The sequence below is a fragment of the Monodelphis domestica genome, chromosome 1 (genome assembly GCF_027887165.1).
Source record: "Monodelphis domestica isolate mMonDom1 chromosome 1, mMonDom1.pri, whole genome shotgun sequence".
Classification (NCBI taxonomy): domain Eukaryota; kingdom Metazoa; phylum Chordata; class Mammalia; order Didelphimorphia; family Didelphidae; genus Monodelphis; species Monodelphis domestica.
The window spans coordinates 257,964,439-257,983,193 of NC_077227.1; the positions used below are offsets into that span (position 1 = coordinate 257,964,439).

Genomic DNA, 18,755 nt, shown 5'->3' on the forward strand with positions numbered 1-18,755 from the left:
TAAAGACCTTTAACAAAGTACAATACTCCTATATGCTAAATAATGATTTTTTAAAAAAGCAAACATATACCATATAGGCACAGAAGTATCTTTTAGAGAATAAGATTAAAAATAGCTTTCTAAAAATCTAAAGTTAGTATCATGTGAAATGGAAATACACTATGAAGCTATCCAGTAATAGACAGTTTTCATTACATGGAATTGAAAAGCTCTTGAGTAAAATCAAATTACTGACAGTATAAGAGGAGGTCATCTGGGAAAGATTCTATAATTATTCCTCATCATTCCCCAGTAGATAAATGGTCAAAGAATATGAATAAATAGTTCTCAAAAGAAGACCTGCAAACTATTAGCAACTGTATGAAAGAATACTCCAAAGTATGAGTAATCTGAAAAATGGACATCACAACCACCCTGTGGTTTTATCCATTCCCCAGAAAATTAGCAAAAATGATCAGTGAGCAAATAGTTCATGTTGGAGAGGCAGCAGAAAGATAGGCAAGTTTATGTATTGGTTCAACCATTCTGGAAAGTAGTTTGGAATTATGTGAAGAAAGTGGCTGAAACTTCTATACCTTTTGACCCAGAGATTCCATTGCTAGACAGATACCCTGAGGAAGTCATTGACAAAGAAAAAAGCCCCCAAAACTCCAAAATATGTATTGCACCATTTTTTTAAAAAATCAGCAAAGACTTGGAAACAAAGTAGATTCTAAACAACTTGTGGTGAATGAATGTAGTGGAATATTATTGTACTGTATGGAATGACAAAGATTGACCATGCTGAAATGTATATGAACTAATAGAAAGTGAAGATAAACCAGAAAAAAATATATATACATGGAAAGAATTTACATACGTGGAAAAAACAATAAGAAAATAATAGAGGGGGCAGCTGGATAGCTCAGTGCATTGAGAGCCAGGCCTAGAGATGGGAGGTCCTAGGTTCAAATCTGGCCTCAGCCACTTCCCAGCTGTGTGACCCTGGGCAAGTCACTTGACTCCCATTGCCTAGCCCTTACTACTTTTCTGCCTAGGAACCAATATACAGTATTGACTCCAAGATGGAAGGTAAGGGTTTAAAAGAAAGAAAAGAAAAAGAAAATAATAGAAGCTGAATATGGTGAAATGATAATAGAACTCCCCCCAATGGATATGGAAGTGTGTGTGATATATTATGTTATGTTATATTATGTCATGTCATATATTATATCATATTGCATTATGTTGCATGGATGTGGAACAGTGTTGATATATTATATCATATATTGCATTACATTATATTTTATGTATATAAAATATCTCACACTTTTTTGATAAGTTGGTTAATTTTTCTAAACCTTTTTTTTCCTTGTTCTGTATTATAAAGAATGACAGTGAAGCTGAGAGCCAGGCCTAGAGATCCTGGATTCAAATATGGCCTCCGATCCGTTCTACCTGTGTGACCCTGGCCAAGTCACTTAACCCCCATGGCCTAGCCCTTACCGCTCTTCTGCCTTGGAACCAACACAAAGAATTGATTGATTCTAAGGCAGAAGGTAAGGGTTAAAAAAAAAGAGAGAGAATGACTGAGAAGAAAATTATGAAAAGCATCAATGATGGACACAAAATATATCAATACAAATTTCTATTATTAAAAACTCTCACTTTTCTTCTTGGACTCAATACTGAGCAATGGGGGTTAAGTGACTCACCGGTGGTCGCACAGCTAGGAAGTGTCTGAGGGACAGATTTGAACCCAGGATCTCTGGGCCTGTCCCTGAATCCACCGAGCCATCTAGTTACCCCTCCCCCCTCCTCCCCCCTCATTAATTTGAACAAAAAAGAATCCAAAATCAAGAACATGCGCCAATCTCTTCCCTCCCCCCACCCCCACCCAAAAAAAAAGCTTTAAACGATCTGTCCTTTGCCTTCTTTCTGCAGGTTGAAGATGCAGATCCCAAGGGGGATGGTGAGGGCCTAGTCCGGAAACCCAAACAGAGGCCTCGGCCTGAGCCCTTGATCATCCCCACCAAGGCCGGCACTTTCATCGCCCCTCCGGTCTACTCTAATATTACTCCCTACCAGAGTCACCTCCGCTCACCTGTTCGCCTGGCCGACCACCCCTCTGACAGGAACTTTGAACTGCCCCCCTACACGCCCCCGCCGATCCTCAGCCCTGTGCGCGAAGGCTCTGGCCTCTACTTCAATGCCATCATGTCAGCCACTGGCCTGGTCGCCCCTCCCCCCATTACACCAAAGAGTGCCCACCGCACCCTGCTCCGATCCAGTGAGTGTTCTATTGTTGGGAACTTGGGGGGGGAGGGAGGGAGGGAGGGAGACAGAGAGGCAGAATGGAGAAGGCCCGGCTTTTAGGGTTTTTGTGGATTGGACTGGATCTCTGGGATAAAAAGGCGCCCCTTCTTTAGGCCACAGGGAGCATTGCTTTTTCTTTTAAGGATGGCGTACCAGTTTCTTTTGTGCTGGGTTTTTTTTTCATTTTTATTGATTGTTTTTCCCCCCATATCACGTTTATTTCCAAATATATCCTCCTCTCCTCAGCCAAGGGGGCAGCTGGAGTTAGCACAGTGGATAGAGCCCCAGGCCTAGAGCCCGGAGGTCCTGGTTTCTTCAAATGTGGCCTCAGACACTTCCCGGCGGGGTGACCCTGGGCAAGTCACTTAACCCCCATTGCCTATGCCTTACCACACTTCTGCCTTGGAACTGATACATGGTATTGATCCTAAAAAGGAGGGAAGGCTTTGAGACAAAACAAACCAGCCCAACCCATCCACCAGGTGTGACAGGATATGTGATGTTTCATTTACTGAATTTGTTTGTACTAGTCCACATACTCGGTTTTTTGCCTTTTCCCTGTGGTGGCTAATGATGTGCCTAGATGTGCCCCCATGTGCTGAGTGAGGCTGGCCCCAGGAACCCGGAAACAAAGTGGACATGGAGGGATTGCGTTGAGGACCTTAGCCCCCATCCAGCAACAGTGTTCTCTGGCTCCCTCTGCTGGTTATCTGAACAGACCACAGGATTGTAGTTTCTTTCCCTCTTTCCTGCTCAGCCACTCTCTAGCTCTCTCTGCCTCTCTCACTCTTCCTCCCCAACTCTGTCTTTCTCACTCTCTCACACACACTTTTCCTCTCTCACTTTCTCTTTCTCTCACTCTTCCTCTCCCTCCCTTTTCCTCTCTCACTCCTCTCGCTGTCTCCCTCACTCTTCTTCTCTTCCTTTTCTCCTCTCTCTCCGTCTCCCTCCCTCTTCTTCTCTTCCTTTTCCCCTCTCTCACTCACTCTTTCTCTCTTTTTCTTTTTGTCTCTGTCTCTTTCATACACACACTTTTCCTCTCTCTCACTTGCTCTCTCTTCCTTTCCTTCCCTTTCCCCCACTCTTACTCACTCTTCCTCTCCCTCCCTCCCTCTCTTTTCTTCTTTCTCCTCTCTCTCTCCCTCCCTCCCTCTGTCTCTGTCTCTCTTCCTCTCCTTCCCTCTCTCTTTCTGTCTCTGTCTCTCTTCCTCTGTCTCTCTCTCTCTCCCTCTCCCCTCTTTAGTAAGACGATACACTTCACGTCCTTCTTTCTTTTCTGAGCTTGAGATAGTTCAAGAAGAAACCATTAGACTGAAGGCAGAGAAGAGATGAAATCAGTAAGTATTTATCAGATGGCTGTTATTTATGTTCAAGGCAGCGCCTTGTCAGGTGCTCTAAGGTAGAAACAAAAATCTCTGCTCTCAAGGAGCTGACAGCCTAGTTGGAGAAAGAAGGCACGCACAGTATGGAACGATAACTCGTGTCAGTGTGTGATCAAAGCTCAGCCATATTGGTTATAGCTACTCTGACAATTCGGAAGATGAGGAGATTTCTGTAACCTGCAGGGTTCCTGAAGGGTTCCAGGAGGAAGCAGGACTTGAACTTGACTTTGAATTTGTTGTTCAGTTGTTTTCAGTCGAATCTTAGTCTCAGTGACCCTATTCAGAGTATTGTGGATAAAGATACCTGAGCCATTTGCCATTTCCTTCTCCAGTGAGTTCATTTGGCAATGAGGAACCTAGTCATATAGGATTAGATGAGTGTCTGAGGATGGATTTGAACTCATGAAAGATGAGTCTTCCCAATTGCAAGCCTTGTGCTCTATCCCCTGGGCCTTTGAATTTGTTAGGCTAGAAATTTGTTAAACTGGGAAAGAGCAAGAAGTTCAAATGGAAGGGAAAAATCCAACCAAAAGTAGAGAAGTAAAAATAGACATAAAAGACATCTTTGAGGGACATCAAGGAGAATCTGGCAGAACCTAAGAAGGAGGTATTGGGGATGGGGAAGAGGGAGCTAGATTGTGGAGGGTCCTGAAGGCTTACTTCAGGAATTTGAATTTAATCCTATAAGCATTGGAAGCTTTTATTAAGCCAGGAAGACAAATAGTATTTGCAGAAGACTAAGCTGATAACAGGCCAAGAATGACTTTGGAGTCAAGGAAGACATGGGTTCAGTTCCCATCTCTGACACTTAACTGGCTATTTGAAGGGGGCTGGTCTCAACTTCTCCTCCCAGTAGGTGTTTGTTCCAAAGTCCATAAAAGCAGGCATGGCAGAATGCTTAGAACTTGGTGAGACAACAAAGAAGTCACAGTCATCTACCAAATCCCAAGCCAACACCAGGCTTGACTTTTGTCTTAACACTGGATGACTGGAAGGGAGAGTAAGGCTGATTGATTTTGTGTTCCTCTACCTCACATAAATTCAGTTTATTCTAGTGATGCCATTTTGATCTTCTTAAAGTAGAATAAGAAAAACAACACTGGCCACAGGGAACTATTAAGATTAGCTTCTGTACTTCCTAGTTGTATGACCCTGAGCAAGTCACTGAACCCCAATTGCTTACCCCTTTCCACTCTTCTGCTTTGGAACCTATGCTTAGTTTTTTGTTGTTGTTTTTTTTTAAACCCTTACCTTCTGTCTTGGAGTCAATACTGTATATTGGCTCCAAGGCAGAAGAGTGGTACCACTCTTCTGTCTACCTACCTAGTCTACCACTAGGCAATGGGGGTCAAGTGACTTGCCCAGGGTCACACAGCTGGGAACCTAGGACCTCCCGTCTCTAGGGCTAGCTCTCAATCCACTGAACTACCCAGCTGCCCCCCTATGCTTAGTTTTGAGTCTAAGAAAGAAGGTAAGGATTTAAAAAATTTATTTTTGTTTTTGGCAAAAAATCATTTAATTAATTAAGAATATTTTCCCATGGTTACAAGATTTGTGTTCTTTCTCTCTTCTCTTCCTACTCCCCTCCTGTAGCCGACATGCAATTGCACTTGGTTTTTATTTTTTTATTATTGATATTTGCACTAGGGTGATCGTTTAGAGTCTACATCCCCAAATATATCCCCATCAACCCATGTGATCAAGCAGTTGTTCTCTGTTTCTATTCCCACAGTTCTTCCTCTAAATGTGGATAATGTCCCTCATAATTGTCCTGGATCGTTGCATTGCTGCTAGTAGAGAAGTCCATTACCTTCGATTGTACCACAGTGAATCGGTCTCTGTGTACAATGTTCTGGTTCTGCTCCTCTCACTCTGCATCAATTCCTGGAGGTTGTTCCAGTCTCCATGGAATTCCTCCACTTTATTATTATTTTTAGCACAATAGTATTCCATCACCAACATATACCACAATTTGTTCAGCCATTCCCCAATCAAAGGGCAGCCCTGTATTTTCCAATTTTTTGCCATCACAAAGAGCGTGACTATAAATATTTTTGTACAAGTCTTTTTCCTCATGATCTTTTTGGGTTATAAATCCAGCAGTGGTATGACTGGATCAAAGGGTAGGCAGTCCTTTAACGCCCTTGGGACATAGTTTCAAATTGCCCTCCAGAATGGTTGGATCAATTCACAACTTCACCAGCAATATAGTAATGTACCACATTTTAGCCACATCCCCTGACATTACTTTCCTTTGCTGTCATGTTAGCCAATCTGCTAGGTGTGAAGTGATACCTCAGAGTTGTTTGGATTTGCATTTCTCTAATTATGAGAGATTTAGGACACTTTTTCATGTATTTATTGATAGTTTTGATTTCTTTATCTGAAAATTGCCTATTCCTGTCCCTTAACCATTTATCAATTGGGGAATGGCTTGATTTTTTTTGTACAATTGATTTAGCTCCTTATATATTTGAGTAATTAGACCTTCACAGTTTTTTTGTTATAAAGAATTTTTTTCAATTTGTTGATTTCCTTCTAATTTTGGGTGCATTGGTTTTGTTTGCACAAAACCTTTTTAATTTAATGTAATCAAAATTATTTATTTTACATTTTGTAATTTTGTAATTTTTTTCTAACTCTTGCTTGATTTTAAAATCTTTCCTTTCCCAAAGATCTGACATGTATATTATTCAACCATTCTGAATTTATCTTGGTGTAGGGGTGAGATGTTGATCTAGACCTAATCTCTCCAATACTGTTTTCCAATTTTCCCAGCAGTTTTTGTCAAATAGTGGATTTTTATCCCCAAAGCTGGGCTCTTTGGGTTTATCATAGACTATCTTGCTGAGGTCATTTATTCCAAGTCTATTCTACTGATCCTCCCTTCTGTCTCTTAGCCAGTACCAAATTGTTTTGATGACCACTGCTTTATAGTATAGTTTGAGATCTGGGACTGCTAAGCCCCTATTCTTCACTTTTTTTTCATTATTTTCCTTGATATTCTTGGTAGTTTGATAGGTATGGCACTAAATAAGTAAATTAATTTGGGCAGGATTGTAATTTTTATTATATTAGCTCATCCTATCCATAAGCTATTAATGTTTTTCCAATTGTTTAGATCTAGTTTTAATTGTGTGGAAAGTGTTTTGTGGTTGTGTTCATATAGTTCCTGTGTTTGTCTCGGCAGATAGATTCCTAAGTATTTTATATTGTCTAGGGTGATTTTAAATGGAATTTCTCTTTCTAATTCTTGCTGCTGAGATGTGTTGGAAATATATAGACATGCTGATGATTTATGTGGGTTTATTTTGTATCCTGCAACTTTGCTAAAGTTGTTGATTATTTCTTTTTAGTTGATTTTAGTTGATTCTCTAGAACTCTTTGTTGACCATCATATCATCTACAAAGAGTGATAGCTTGGTCTCCTCATTGCCAATTTTAATACCTTCAATTTCTTTTTCTTCTCTAATTGCTACTGCTAGTGTTTCTAGTACAATGTCAAATAGCAGAGGTGATAATGGGCATCCTTGTTTCACTCCTGATCTTATTGGGAAAGCTTCTAATTTATCCCCATTGCAGATGATGTTTGCTGATGGTTTTAGATTTATGCTGTTTATTATTTTTTAGGAAAGGCCTTTCTATTCCTATACTTTCTGGTGTTTTCAATAGGAATGAGTATTGTATTTTGTTGAAGGCTTTTTCTGCACCTATTGAGATAATGTGATTTTTGTTGGTTTGCATGTTGATATGGTCAATTATGTGGATGGTTTTCTTAATATTGAAATTCCACCTGATCATAATGAATAACTCTTGTGATCACTCACTGGAGTCTTTTTGCTAGTATTCTATTTAAGATTTTTGCATCTATGTTCATTAAGGATATGGGTCTATAGTTTTCTTTCTCTATTTTTGACCTGCCTGGCTTTGGAATTAGTACCATATTTGTGTTATAAAAAGGAATTTGGTAGAACTCCTTCTTTGCTTATTATGTCAAATAGTTTATATAGTTTTGGGATTAATTGTTCTTTGAATATTTGATAGAATTCACTTGGGAATCCATCAGGTCCTGGGGTTTTTTCTTAGGGAGTTTTTTGATGGCTTGTTTGATTTCTATTTCTGATATGGGATTATTTAAGTATTCTCGTTCTTCTGTTAATTGAGGCAATTTGTATTTTTGTAAATATTCATTCATATCACTTAGATTGCTGTATTTATTGCTATATAATTGGGCAAAATAGTTTTTAATGATTGCCTTAATTTCCTCTTCATTAGAGGTGAGGTTTTCCTTTTCATCTATGATACTGTTAATTTGGTTTTCTTCTTTCCTTTTTTTAAATTAGATTAACCAGTACTTTATCTATTTTATTTGGTTTTTTTTAAGTACCAGCTTCTAGTCTTATTTATTAATTCAATAGTTCTTTTATTTTTAATTTTATTAATTTCTTCTTTAATTTTTAGGATTTCTAATTTAGTTTTTTATCTGGGGATTTTTAATTTGTTCTCTTTCTAGTTTTTTAATTTGCATGCCCAATTCATTGACCTCTGCCCTCCCTAATTTGTTAATAATATGCACTCAATGATATAAATTTCCCCCTGAGTACTGCTTTGGCCTCATCCCAAAAGTTTTGGTAGGATGTCTCATCATTGTCATGCTCTTCAATGAAATTATTAATTGTTTCTATGATTTGTTCTTTAACCAATTTTGGAGAATCATATTTAATTTCTAATTAATTTTTGGTTTGCCTCTTCATGTACACTTGCTAATTATTATTTTTATTGCATTATGATCTGAAAAGGTTGCATTTATTATATCTGCTTTTTTGCACTTATTTGCCGTGTTTTTATGCTGTAGTACATGGTCAATCTTTGTAAACGTAACATGTGCTGCTGAAAAGAAGGTGTATTCCTTTTTGTCCCTACTTATTTTTTTTTTTATATTTTATTTTACTTTTCTCCATATATCTATTAAGTTCATTTTTTTCTGAGATTTCATTCACATCTCTTACCTCTTTCTTGTTTATTTTTTGGTTTGATTTATCTAGATCTGATAGAGGTAGGTTCAGGTCTCCCACTAGTATAGTTTTACTATATTTCCTCCCTAAGATTCAATTAAAATGTTAAAAAAAAAAAGATTAAGTTGGGAGGGGGAATTGCAAATTTCTCATCAGTGGAGGGTGTTCATCACTCTGATGAAATGTCTCCAGCTTAGACCACCCCTTCCCTGTTTTCCCTTCTGTCTCAAATCAGACAGAGTCAGATGATTGATCTGAGAGAGCCATTTAAGAAAAGTCTTTCAGCATTCCATCCAAGAACTATTCCCATTTCTTAAAAGGGTTAGAATAACTTAGTGGCCAGATGATAGTCAAAGATCACAGTGCTATAAGATTTTTGAGGCACTTTACAAATGTTGTCTGTGTCTCATTTAGAACTGCCCAACCCTGTAAGGTAGGTGCTATTATTCTCTTCATGTGAATCATTCCTTACTGGATGGCTGACCAATAAGCATCTGAGATAGGATTTGAACTCGCCTCTTCTATCCATTGAGCCACCTGGCTGCCTCTCTACAAAGGAAAGATGAGTTGCAAGTTTAATTAAGAAGCAGACATCGTAGAAATAGGTTTTGAACAACTGCTTGTCTTGTTTGTCAGCTTTGGGAGGGGGGAGGGAAAGAGATGAGGGGGATCATGAATCATATAACCATAGAAAAATAGTCTGAATTTTTTTTAAAGTAGCCATTATAATAATAACTGAAGTTATTATTGTCACTTGTCATATTGTCACTATTATTGTCAAAAGTTGTCACTTTTGTTTTTAAACCCACACCTCCTAGCCTAGGAAAAAGGCTGGAATTTCACTTTGCTGCAGATAAGCCTCCATGGAGGTCATTCAAATCAATGTATTTCTTGAGTATCTACTACTAGGCATTGTGAGGAATACAGAAGAGTTAGATGATACTCTGAGGAGTGGTGGGGAATGGAGTGCTGACTGTATCTTTATCTCCTTTTCTTCCATTTCTCTTCTCTTATTTTGGTCAAATCGACTTATGGGTCTCACTTATAAACCAAAGGAAAATGTCATTAAGAGATCATTATTTTGTTTTGTTTTGCTTTAAAATGGAGTGGGGAGGGAGGGCAGCTCTGTGGCTCAGTGGATTGAAAGTCAGGCCTGGAAATGCGAGATCCTAGGTTCAAATCTGGATTTAGACACTTCCTAGCTATGAGATGCTGGGCAAGTGACTTAACCTCCATTGTGTGCCTAGTCTGCCATTCTTTTGCCTTGGAACTGCTACATAGTATTGATTCTAAGATGGAAGGGGTAAGGGTTTCTTAAAAAAAAAAAAAGTGGGTGAGGGGGGAATCCAAGCTTAATTAAGAGGTACTGTAATAATAGCTAACCTTTGATTTTAGCTTCTTTTTTAAGCCCTTACCTTCCATTTTAAAATCAGTACTAAGTATCAGTTCTAAGGCAGGAGAGTTAGCAAGTGATAGGCAATTTGGGGTTAGGAGATTTGCCCAGGATCCCATAGCTAGGAAGTGTCTTGAGACCAGATTTGAACGCAGGACCTCCCATCTTCAGGCCTGGCTGCCCTATTTAGTTGTCACTTTATTGATGCTATTCCACTTGATATCATATGCACCAAGGCAGAACCTCAAATCCTTAAGTCCAGGAAGCCCTTAGGTTTTTGAGTATAGGTTGGAGGTTGTTTTGGGGTGACTGATTCAGCGTCATGGCTGATGCTGGGGACTCCATGGTATTGGCATAGCAAGGGAATGACAATAGAAAGGAGCTCCTTTAGAAGCAAGTTTCTGCAGAAAGCTAAAGGGATACTCTCTGTCTCTCTGTCTCTGTCTCTCTCCCTCTCTCTCCTCCCCTTTGTTTTGAGCCATTTCCTAAATGTAATGTTTTTGTCTCTCAGATAGTGCTGAAGTCACTCCACCTGTTCTTTCTGTGATGGGAGAAGTTACACCTGTCAGCATCGAGCCGTAAGTGTTTCAAGGAATACTACCTTTACCCCTGGGCTTCTCCGATCCCTTTATACAAAAATAGTCTCTCACCTTTCCTCTCAGTTACATGAAGGAAAAGATCGTGAAAATAGAGATGACCTACTTTAGGAACCTTAAATGTATTAGAATTCAATTATTTGCTAACTTTGGGGTTAGGCAACTACCCTCTTTTGTGCTGGAGAAAAAGAGAGTGACTGACAGAAAATAGCAAGGGTGGTGGATATGGTGTGAATGGACCTCTGCCTCCAGTAAGTCTTCCTGTTCTAGAATTGCTCATTTCAAACCCCTGTGCCTTCTCTGACTATAGCATAGAGCTCACTGGGGAAGTCTAGGGCCACTTATCCATCAATTTACATCAATATATCAAAAATATGCTTAACCCATTGCCTGGGCACATGGTGGGCACTTAACAGTTCATTAAATAAATAAACCTTTATTAAAATCCTACTATGTGGTGACAGCTAAGTGGTTCAGTGGATTGAGAGCAGCCAAGCCTAGAGACAAGAAGTCCTGGGTTCAAAAATGGCTTCAAACACTTCTTAGCAATATGACCCTGGGCAAGTCACTTAACCCCATTGACTAGACCTTATCACTCTTCTACCTTGGAACACAGTATTGATTCTAAGACAGAAAGTAGGGTTAAAATAAAAAAAAAAAGAACATACTATGTGCCCAGGCAGTAAGTATGCAAAGCTTTTTTTTTTTTAAGTTGAATTTTATCTTATTTTTTAATTACACATAGAAACTATTTTTGGCAATTTTCTGCTCACCTTTTAAGATTCAAATTCTCTCCCTCTCTGGACATTATATCAGTGGTAAGCTTATTGTTAAAAAAATTTTTTTTTGACCTTTACCTTCAGTCTTAGAATCAATGTTATGTATTGGTTCCAAAACAGAAGAGAAGTAAGGGCTAGGCATTTGGGGTTAAGTGACTTGCCCAGGGCCATACAACTAGGAAGGGTCTGAGGTCAAATTTGAACCCAGGACCTCCTATCTCCAGACCTGGCTCTCAGTCCACCTAGCTGCCCTCTTATTTTTGATATATTGATGTCAGACTCTGAAACCTCCTTTGAAGTTCCTTGCTTCTTTATCTTCTACCAACCTCCATATCTTTTCTTTGCCTAGATGGCACAGGGTCACTACTGGCAACAGAAGCTCATTTTTCCCCCAAGACACCTTTTGATTCACAGGCAAAGGCCTGTTCCTGCTTCAAATGGAGTCATGTTTGCAATTGGATCTCCAGCCCAGTTTTGTGTGCTTGGTTGAGCTTGCTGTTGACTTTTCCTCTTCCTTTCTGGGGCAGCACCTCAAGGTTCTTATCTTGATGGGTAGAACCAAGGCCAAAGTCAGAGGAGCACTACCATTTGCACTGAGAGAAATCAAGACTCCAAACAGCTTGTTCTTTCTTCTTGCAGTCGAATCAACGTTGGAACTAGGTTCCAAGCAGAAATTCCCCCAATCCGGGACAGGGCCCTGGCAGCTGTTGATGAACATAAAGCAGACCTGGTCTGGCAACCATGGGGAAACCTGGATGCTAGCAGAGAAACTCAAGGGCAAGGTGAGGAAGACCACAAGGACTGAGGGAAGGGTCCAACTTCTGAATTATTCCTCTTTAAAAAAAATAAACCCTCCTGAGTTTCTGAATCAAGTTTTCTTTTTCATTCCCATTTTCCTTGGGGTTTTTGCTATGGGAATCTTTCTGGAACCAGTGGAAGACCTTCTGACCGCTGCCTGCTCTAGTATCTTTCCTGGCGCTGGAACCAACCAGGAGCTGGCCTTGCATTGCCTTCATGAAGCCAAGGGTGACATCTTGGTGAGATGGGGCCCAGACAGGGGCTTTGTTGATTTATTTTATATTTTGCACGTGTGTGTGTGTTTGTATTTTAGAAAACTTTGTTGGGGGGGGGGGAAGGAGGTTAGCAAGAGGAAACTGTATTCCCCAGATAGAGGGTGGCAAGGGGGGTGGGGGATTTCTTTGCTTCCTGAAAGGATAATTTGGCTGGTAAAAGTTCCAGTAGGATTACCAGTCCCTTCTGATCACTCTTATAATCTCCTTGCATATTGTCTTACAGAAGAGAATATGATAGAGAGTCTCATATTGGGATCAAGTGAGCTGGGTTCATAGGATTGTAGATTTAACAGTTGGGAAGCACTTCATCCAGGCATTCTTCTCCTCTCATTTTACCTTTGGGGGTGCTGAGACCCTCCCAAGATAAGTGACTTGTTTGAGGTCCACAAGATAGTGAGTAGCAGAGCCAGAATTTGGAGCCAGGGTCTCCAAACCCACCTCCATTGCTCCTTCCTTTATTCTAAACCACTTGGTTTTTAAGCCCTGTGTTTTCTCCTTGTATAACTCTGGGCAGACCACTTCATCTCAGTGGACCTCAGTTTCCTCTTATCAAATGAGGGTAGATTAGATGTTAAGGTCTCTTCCTGCAATTCAGCAATTGCTACATTTTGCAAAGGGAAATAATTTTCCTTAGAGACAGTGAGAGAGCACAAAGGTATTTGTGTCAGGGCTGCTAGAACTTGTCCTGGGTACTTGGGGCACTTTGCCCTGTATCAGGGTCCTCCACAGCCCTGGTTGAGGCCTTGACCTTCCTCTTTCCTCCCTCAGGCTACCCTGACCAAACTGTTGCTCAAGAAGCCACTTCGACCTCCTGATCACCCACTGGCAAATTATCACTATACAGGTGAGCCAGAGAAAGGAACCAACTGCCCCGTCAATCGATAAACAGCATTAATGGAGTCCCAACTGTGTACAGAGTGTTTTGTCCTAAATTCTGTAGGGACATGGCAGGCAGAAAGGTAGTCTCAGAACCAGCCTTTGATAATTTTACTGTTTCTCAGGGTGGAAAAAAAGAGGAGAGAACCAGACAAAACTCAAATATGGGAAAGAACCCAATGCCTATATATGCAAGGTAGAGGGAATTTTTGTAGAGAGAATTTACTCACTAAGTGTTTCTAAAACCAATGAAATCACAGGCTCAGGCCAAAAAAAAAAGAAAAAGAAAAAGAAAAAATATTCATACTTCCCTACCTTATAATAATGTGTCATGTTTAGCATGTTAGGCTTAGATATCTTGCCTCTTACCATAATTTGCTATATGACCCTAGGTGAGTCACTTAACAGCTGTGTCTGAATTCACACATTCAATGCTGCTTATCCTGGTGAAATCAATAATTCTTTTTACTCATGTATCTAACTGGCAGAATTATCATGAGCAAAGTGCTTTGTAAACTTTTAGGATCTAAGTAAGGGAAGAGAAGGCTCCTTCCCTCTCACTCATGGAACCCCAAGGAAGTTACTTAAAACTCTCTGACCCTGAGTTTCCTTGTGATGAAATGAGGATAATAAAAGTCTCATCACAGAGTATTTTTGGATAAAAGAGTGGCTTATCTCTTGAGTCAAGAAACTCTGAGTTCAAGTCCCACTTCTGACTCCTACCAGGCGTGTCCCTGACAAGTCACTTAAACTCATAGTGTTCTAGGTGACTAAAACAATCAGTTACAGCTGATAGATCTGTCAGTAGAGAGGTTTACCCTCTAAGCCTTCCTTATACCAGTGAAATCACAGACCAAGACCTAAAAAGAAAAAGAGAATATTTATACTATCCTACCTTATAGAGATAGCAAGATAGCACAGATAGACTATTAGACTTAGACAATTTTCCCCTTGATTTGCTAGATCACCTTGGGTAAGTCACTTAGTATCTGTGTCCCAAGTGATTCCCAGCACTTCACTACAAAGTCAAAGATGAGTTGTTCCACAATCTGTATCAAGTAGAAGGAATTCACACATTGAACATTGCCAGTATTGGTGAGATCCATAATTTTGTATGCCTAATTATGATGGGGAAAGTTCTGTGTAAACCTTAAGGAGCTATAAGTAAACGTGAATTGTTATGGGCAGCAACTGAAATAACCAAAATGGACATAGCTGGAAGGACATTGGATGTGCTAGAGAAAATCAAAGGCTTGGGGACGGTTGGGGTGAATCATGGAAGGGTTCGTGCAGGTGGTGAATTCTAAGCTGGGACTTGAGGGTCAGGAAGGACATCGCATGGTTCCATTGCAAGCCACTATCAGCAAGGTTCCCGCCATGACTTCTTTCATCCCATTCCTCCTGCTGGGGGAAGCCGGGTGGGTTGTCTGAACTAGGAGTCTAAGATGTAAGGCATCGTGGGAGAATAAATGAGACATGGTCTCTACCATCACGCAGCTTACACATTCACCCTAAGCAAAGAACGTCTCTGGGATTGTCCTTGATGTTTCCCTCAACCTGGGTCATGCCTAAGAGAAGAACTTAGATCAGCTGGCAGGGTTGGGAGGAACAGATGAGTCCTAGGTTGTATCTGGTCCTTCAGTGTAGACCTTCAAAGTGACAGAGCATCCCCCGGAGACGAAGGCAAATTCCTCTCGCCAGTCCGCCATGCTCCCTATGGTCTTCCAAAGAAATTTCTTCTGACCTGAATCAGTTTTTCATTCTCTTCTCATTCTTCTTTTCCTCTCTGTCCTCAGGGTCTGACCAGTGGAAAGTATCTGAAAAAAAGCTTTTCAATAAGGGCATTGCCATCTACAAGAAGGACTTCTTCCTGGTGCAGAAGTTGGTGAGTTGAGTGACATTTTCCTTATAGAGATAAATTCAGCTTAATTCATGTAACCTGGTATGACACTAATTTTGGGGGATATAAAGATAAAATGAAAATCAGTCCCTGGCCTAAAGGAGTTTATATTCTTGCAGTGTAGCCACTTAACTCCCATTGCTTAACCCTTATGGCTCTTCTGTCTTAGAGATGATACTTAGTATCATTTCTAAGATGAAAGTAAGAGTTTATTTTGTTTTTTAAATTTAAGTATTTTTCCATGGTTACATGATTCATGCTCTTTCCCTCTCCTTTTTTCCTCCCCCCTCTCAGAGCTGACAAGCAGTTCCACAAGGGTTTGTTTTAAAAAATTAAATAAATTCTTAACCTTCCATCTTAGAATCAATACTGTGTATTGGCTCCAAGGCAGAAGAGTGGTAAGGGCTAGGCAATGGGGGTCAAATGTCTTGCCCAGGGTCACACAGCTAGGAAGTGTCTGAGACCAGACTTGAACCCAGGACCTCCCATCTCTGTGCCTAGCTCTCTGTCCACTATTCACTCTGAGGAGGGAAAAGATCAGCTTCTTCCTTCTCCTCAATTGTTTCTCTGCCTTTTTCCTGTTTGCTTCCTATTCCCATGAAGAGATGGTAGAACATTTTGTCCAGACCTCCTCCCTCAGACCAGTGAGGATGCCTGTAGTGGTTCTTCAGGCCATTTGGATTCAAAGCCAATAATGGCTGGGGAAATAAAGGAGGGCGGGGGCAGAATCGAGTCATGACCAGCCTGGCCAGAATACTGGCTGCAGAGGGGAGTGATTAGCAGCATCAGTCAGGGAGGTCACTCCCACACCAAGAGGGACAGGCAGATCTATGACTTCAGACCCAGCACGTAGCCTGGGAATTGGACTTGGGGAGCCCTCCTGCTCCCTGATCATGCTGGATCACACGTTCCCCTACAGTCCCATCGCCTCGGGCTGAAAGGGACATTAATCAAGCACCAGGCACTGGGCTAGGCATCAGGGAACGCAAAAACAAAGATGAAATCATCTCCGCCCCAAGGAATGTTCATCTTATTGGGAAGAGGGGGATGGCAGTGTGCTTAAACAGACCCCCAAACCTTTTGAAACGCCAGGGGATCTGTGAGCTCCTCAATGTCCGCTCCTCTAGACACACACTGCAGCCCATCCAGGCCTGCCCGTCCTCTACGGCTGCCCCCATATCCTCCCAAAGTTTGTCCCTGGGGGTGGGGGGGGTATTTGACAAGCCAGGGACCTTCCTCTCTTGCTTGTCATCTAAAGGAGGATGCCAGTGGAGCTCACAGGTTTGCTGAAGTTGTCCCTCATTCTAATTGTTAATTATAATAATAATGATAATACCAACTTCTATTAAAGAAATATTATAATTTTGTTAATTTATATTTAATGATATTGTTAGATATTGTTAATATTTACATTTACTTATTTCACTTATTTTATATTATAATTACATTCTGAATACATTTAAATAAATAATGATTATGATAATATAAAGTCATTTTAGCGGGTGGCAGAAAGCATCCACAATTGGGAGGTAGAGAAGGGAGCTCCTGAGCTAAATGGAAAACTCAGAATGGGTTTTCCCTAATCAAGCCCCTCTGGAGACACATTTATTCCTTGGGCTGAATATGGAAAACAGGTGTATTAGGGGCAGCTAGCTAGCACAGACCTGGAGTCCAGAAATCCTGGACTCAAATGTGGCCTCGGACACTCTGGGCAAGTTACTCAGTTGCCAACTCTTCTGCCTTAGAATTGATACTTTTAGGGGCAGCTAGGTCACTTAGCGGATTGAGAGCCTGGCCTAGAGACTGGAGGTTCTGGGTGCCAATCAGGCCTGAGACACTTCCAATCTGTGTGACCCTGGGCAAGTCACTTAACCCTCATTGCCTAGCCCTTACCACTCTTCTGCCTTGGAACAGTATTGATTCCAAAATGGAAGATAAGGGCTTTAAAAAAAAAAGGAAAAAATGTTTATTAAATGAGGTATGGGGTGTGAGCTTGGATGGCCCAGTGGGATGGAAGGGAATGTAGAAAGAATGTCAGCCTTCCTTTCAGTAAAGAACAAAAGGTTGTGTTTTAGTGCTAAACAGGGTAGAGGCCACCAGCAAATCTACAGATTTGCTTCAGGTTAAACTTTTCTTGTGAAAAAAAATCAATCTGTGATTGTCAGTAAAATCCTTTGCCCTTACGAGAAGGTAAAAATATTGACTGTGGCTCAATGCCTAGTAAAAGAGAGATCTAGAGTCTGTGAAACTCTGTAATTTGGTGGAAATCACCATGTAATCTTTAACTGACTAGAACACTAATATTAAAACCAGTGAAGAAGAATGACATGGAAGTAGCTTTATCTTTGGAGGGTGGGGGTTGTCTAAACTGATGAAATGCATGGCCTTCCTACTTGCATGGAAATTCCCTCTACTGTGGCAAAGAGCCTCATTTGTAGCCCTCGAGCATTGTCTAGAGGATGACAAGTAATTTGCCCAGGGTCACCCAACTAGTGTGTGTCAGACTGCTGAGACCTCTCTTAGAGCAGGACCCTCCTACCACTTATCTGCATAACTGTAGATAGAGATTAATATCTTTGCCTATAGGTGGAAATGTAAATATATAGAGACATTGTGACCATAGACAAATGACTTATGGTCTCAGTGCTACAGGGTGTGTGTGTGTGTGTGTGTGTAAAGGATGGACGGATATGTATAAGGAGTCTTAGAGCAGCATTAAGCTATGGGAGCTTTGGGGATGTCTGGTAGGTGTGGAAAGAGATGGGCAGAGTTGGGGGGGAGTGGAGGAAGGAGGAGGAGGGAAAGGGCAAAGGGAGAGGGAGAGAGAGAAACTTGGGCCCCCCTAGTTTCCACTCCAATAATTCCAGCTTCCTTAGTTTGGAATTTAAAACCTTCAACAGTTTGCCTCCTATCTTCCTTTCCAATATTATTTCATTCCGCGCCCCTTTGTGAACTCTCCCTGCCATCCAACAGGAATAGTAACTGTTGCCCTGGTACTCCACCTCTCACCTCCATGCATTTGTACAAGCCACCCTGATCTGGAATGCACTCACTCCTCATTTCCTCTCTGAAACTTTCCTTCAAGATTCAGCTTGGATGCCATCCCCTTTGTGACACATTTCCTGATTCCCCAAGGTATTAGTGCTCTCTCCCTTCCCAGTTTTCCTTAAAGGTAGCATGTAGAACAATGGATCCAATTTTGAGTTTGGAATCAGGAACAACTGGGTTCAAATCCTGCCTCTGACACCACCATCTGTGTAACCCTGGGCAAGATACTTATCCTCTGTTTCTTAGTCAGTTCCTTAGAATTTTCATACTAAGCCACAGACTGGTCTCAGTTTATTATGGTAGAGAAATTCTCCTACGGAAAGTTCTCCGTACTGCTGTTGTGTGTGTGTTTATACTCATTCAGCAATAGAATATAAACTCCTCAAGGTTAGGGACTG

General features: G+C 40.9%; 1 protein-coding gene across 2 annotated transcripts in view; it reads left to right on the forward strand.

The window, feature by feature from the left end:
• Positions 1–18,755, forward strand: part of MIDEAS (mitotic deacetylase associated SANT domain protein) — a 163,736-nt gene that overhangs the window by 135,409 nt on the left and 9,572 nt on the right. For both annotated transcript variants that reach the window (XM_007472855.3, XM_007472854.3), the window contains exons 4-9: positions 1,924–2,269; positions 10,597–10,663; positions 12,100–12,242; positions 12,394–12,497; positions 13,302–13,377; positions 15,206–15,294. In XM_007472855.3, coding sequence (XP_007472917.1) covers positions 1,924–2,269; positions 10,597–10,663; positions 12,100–12,242; positions 12,394–12,497; positions 13,302–13,377; positions 15,206–15,294 — 825 coding nt within the window. The remainder of the gene's footprint in view (positions 1–1,923; positions 2,270–10,596; positions 10,664–12,099; positions 12,243–12,393; positions 12,498–13,301; positions 13,378–15,205; positions 15,295–18,755) is intronic.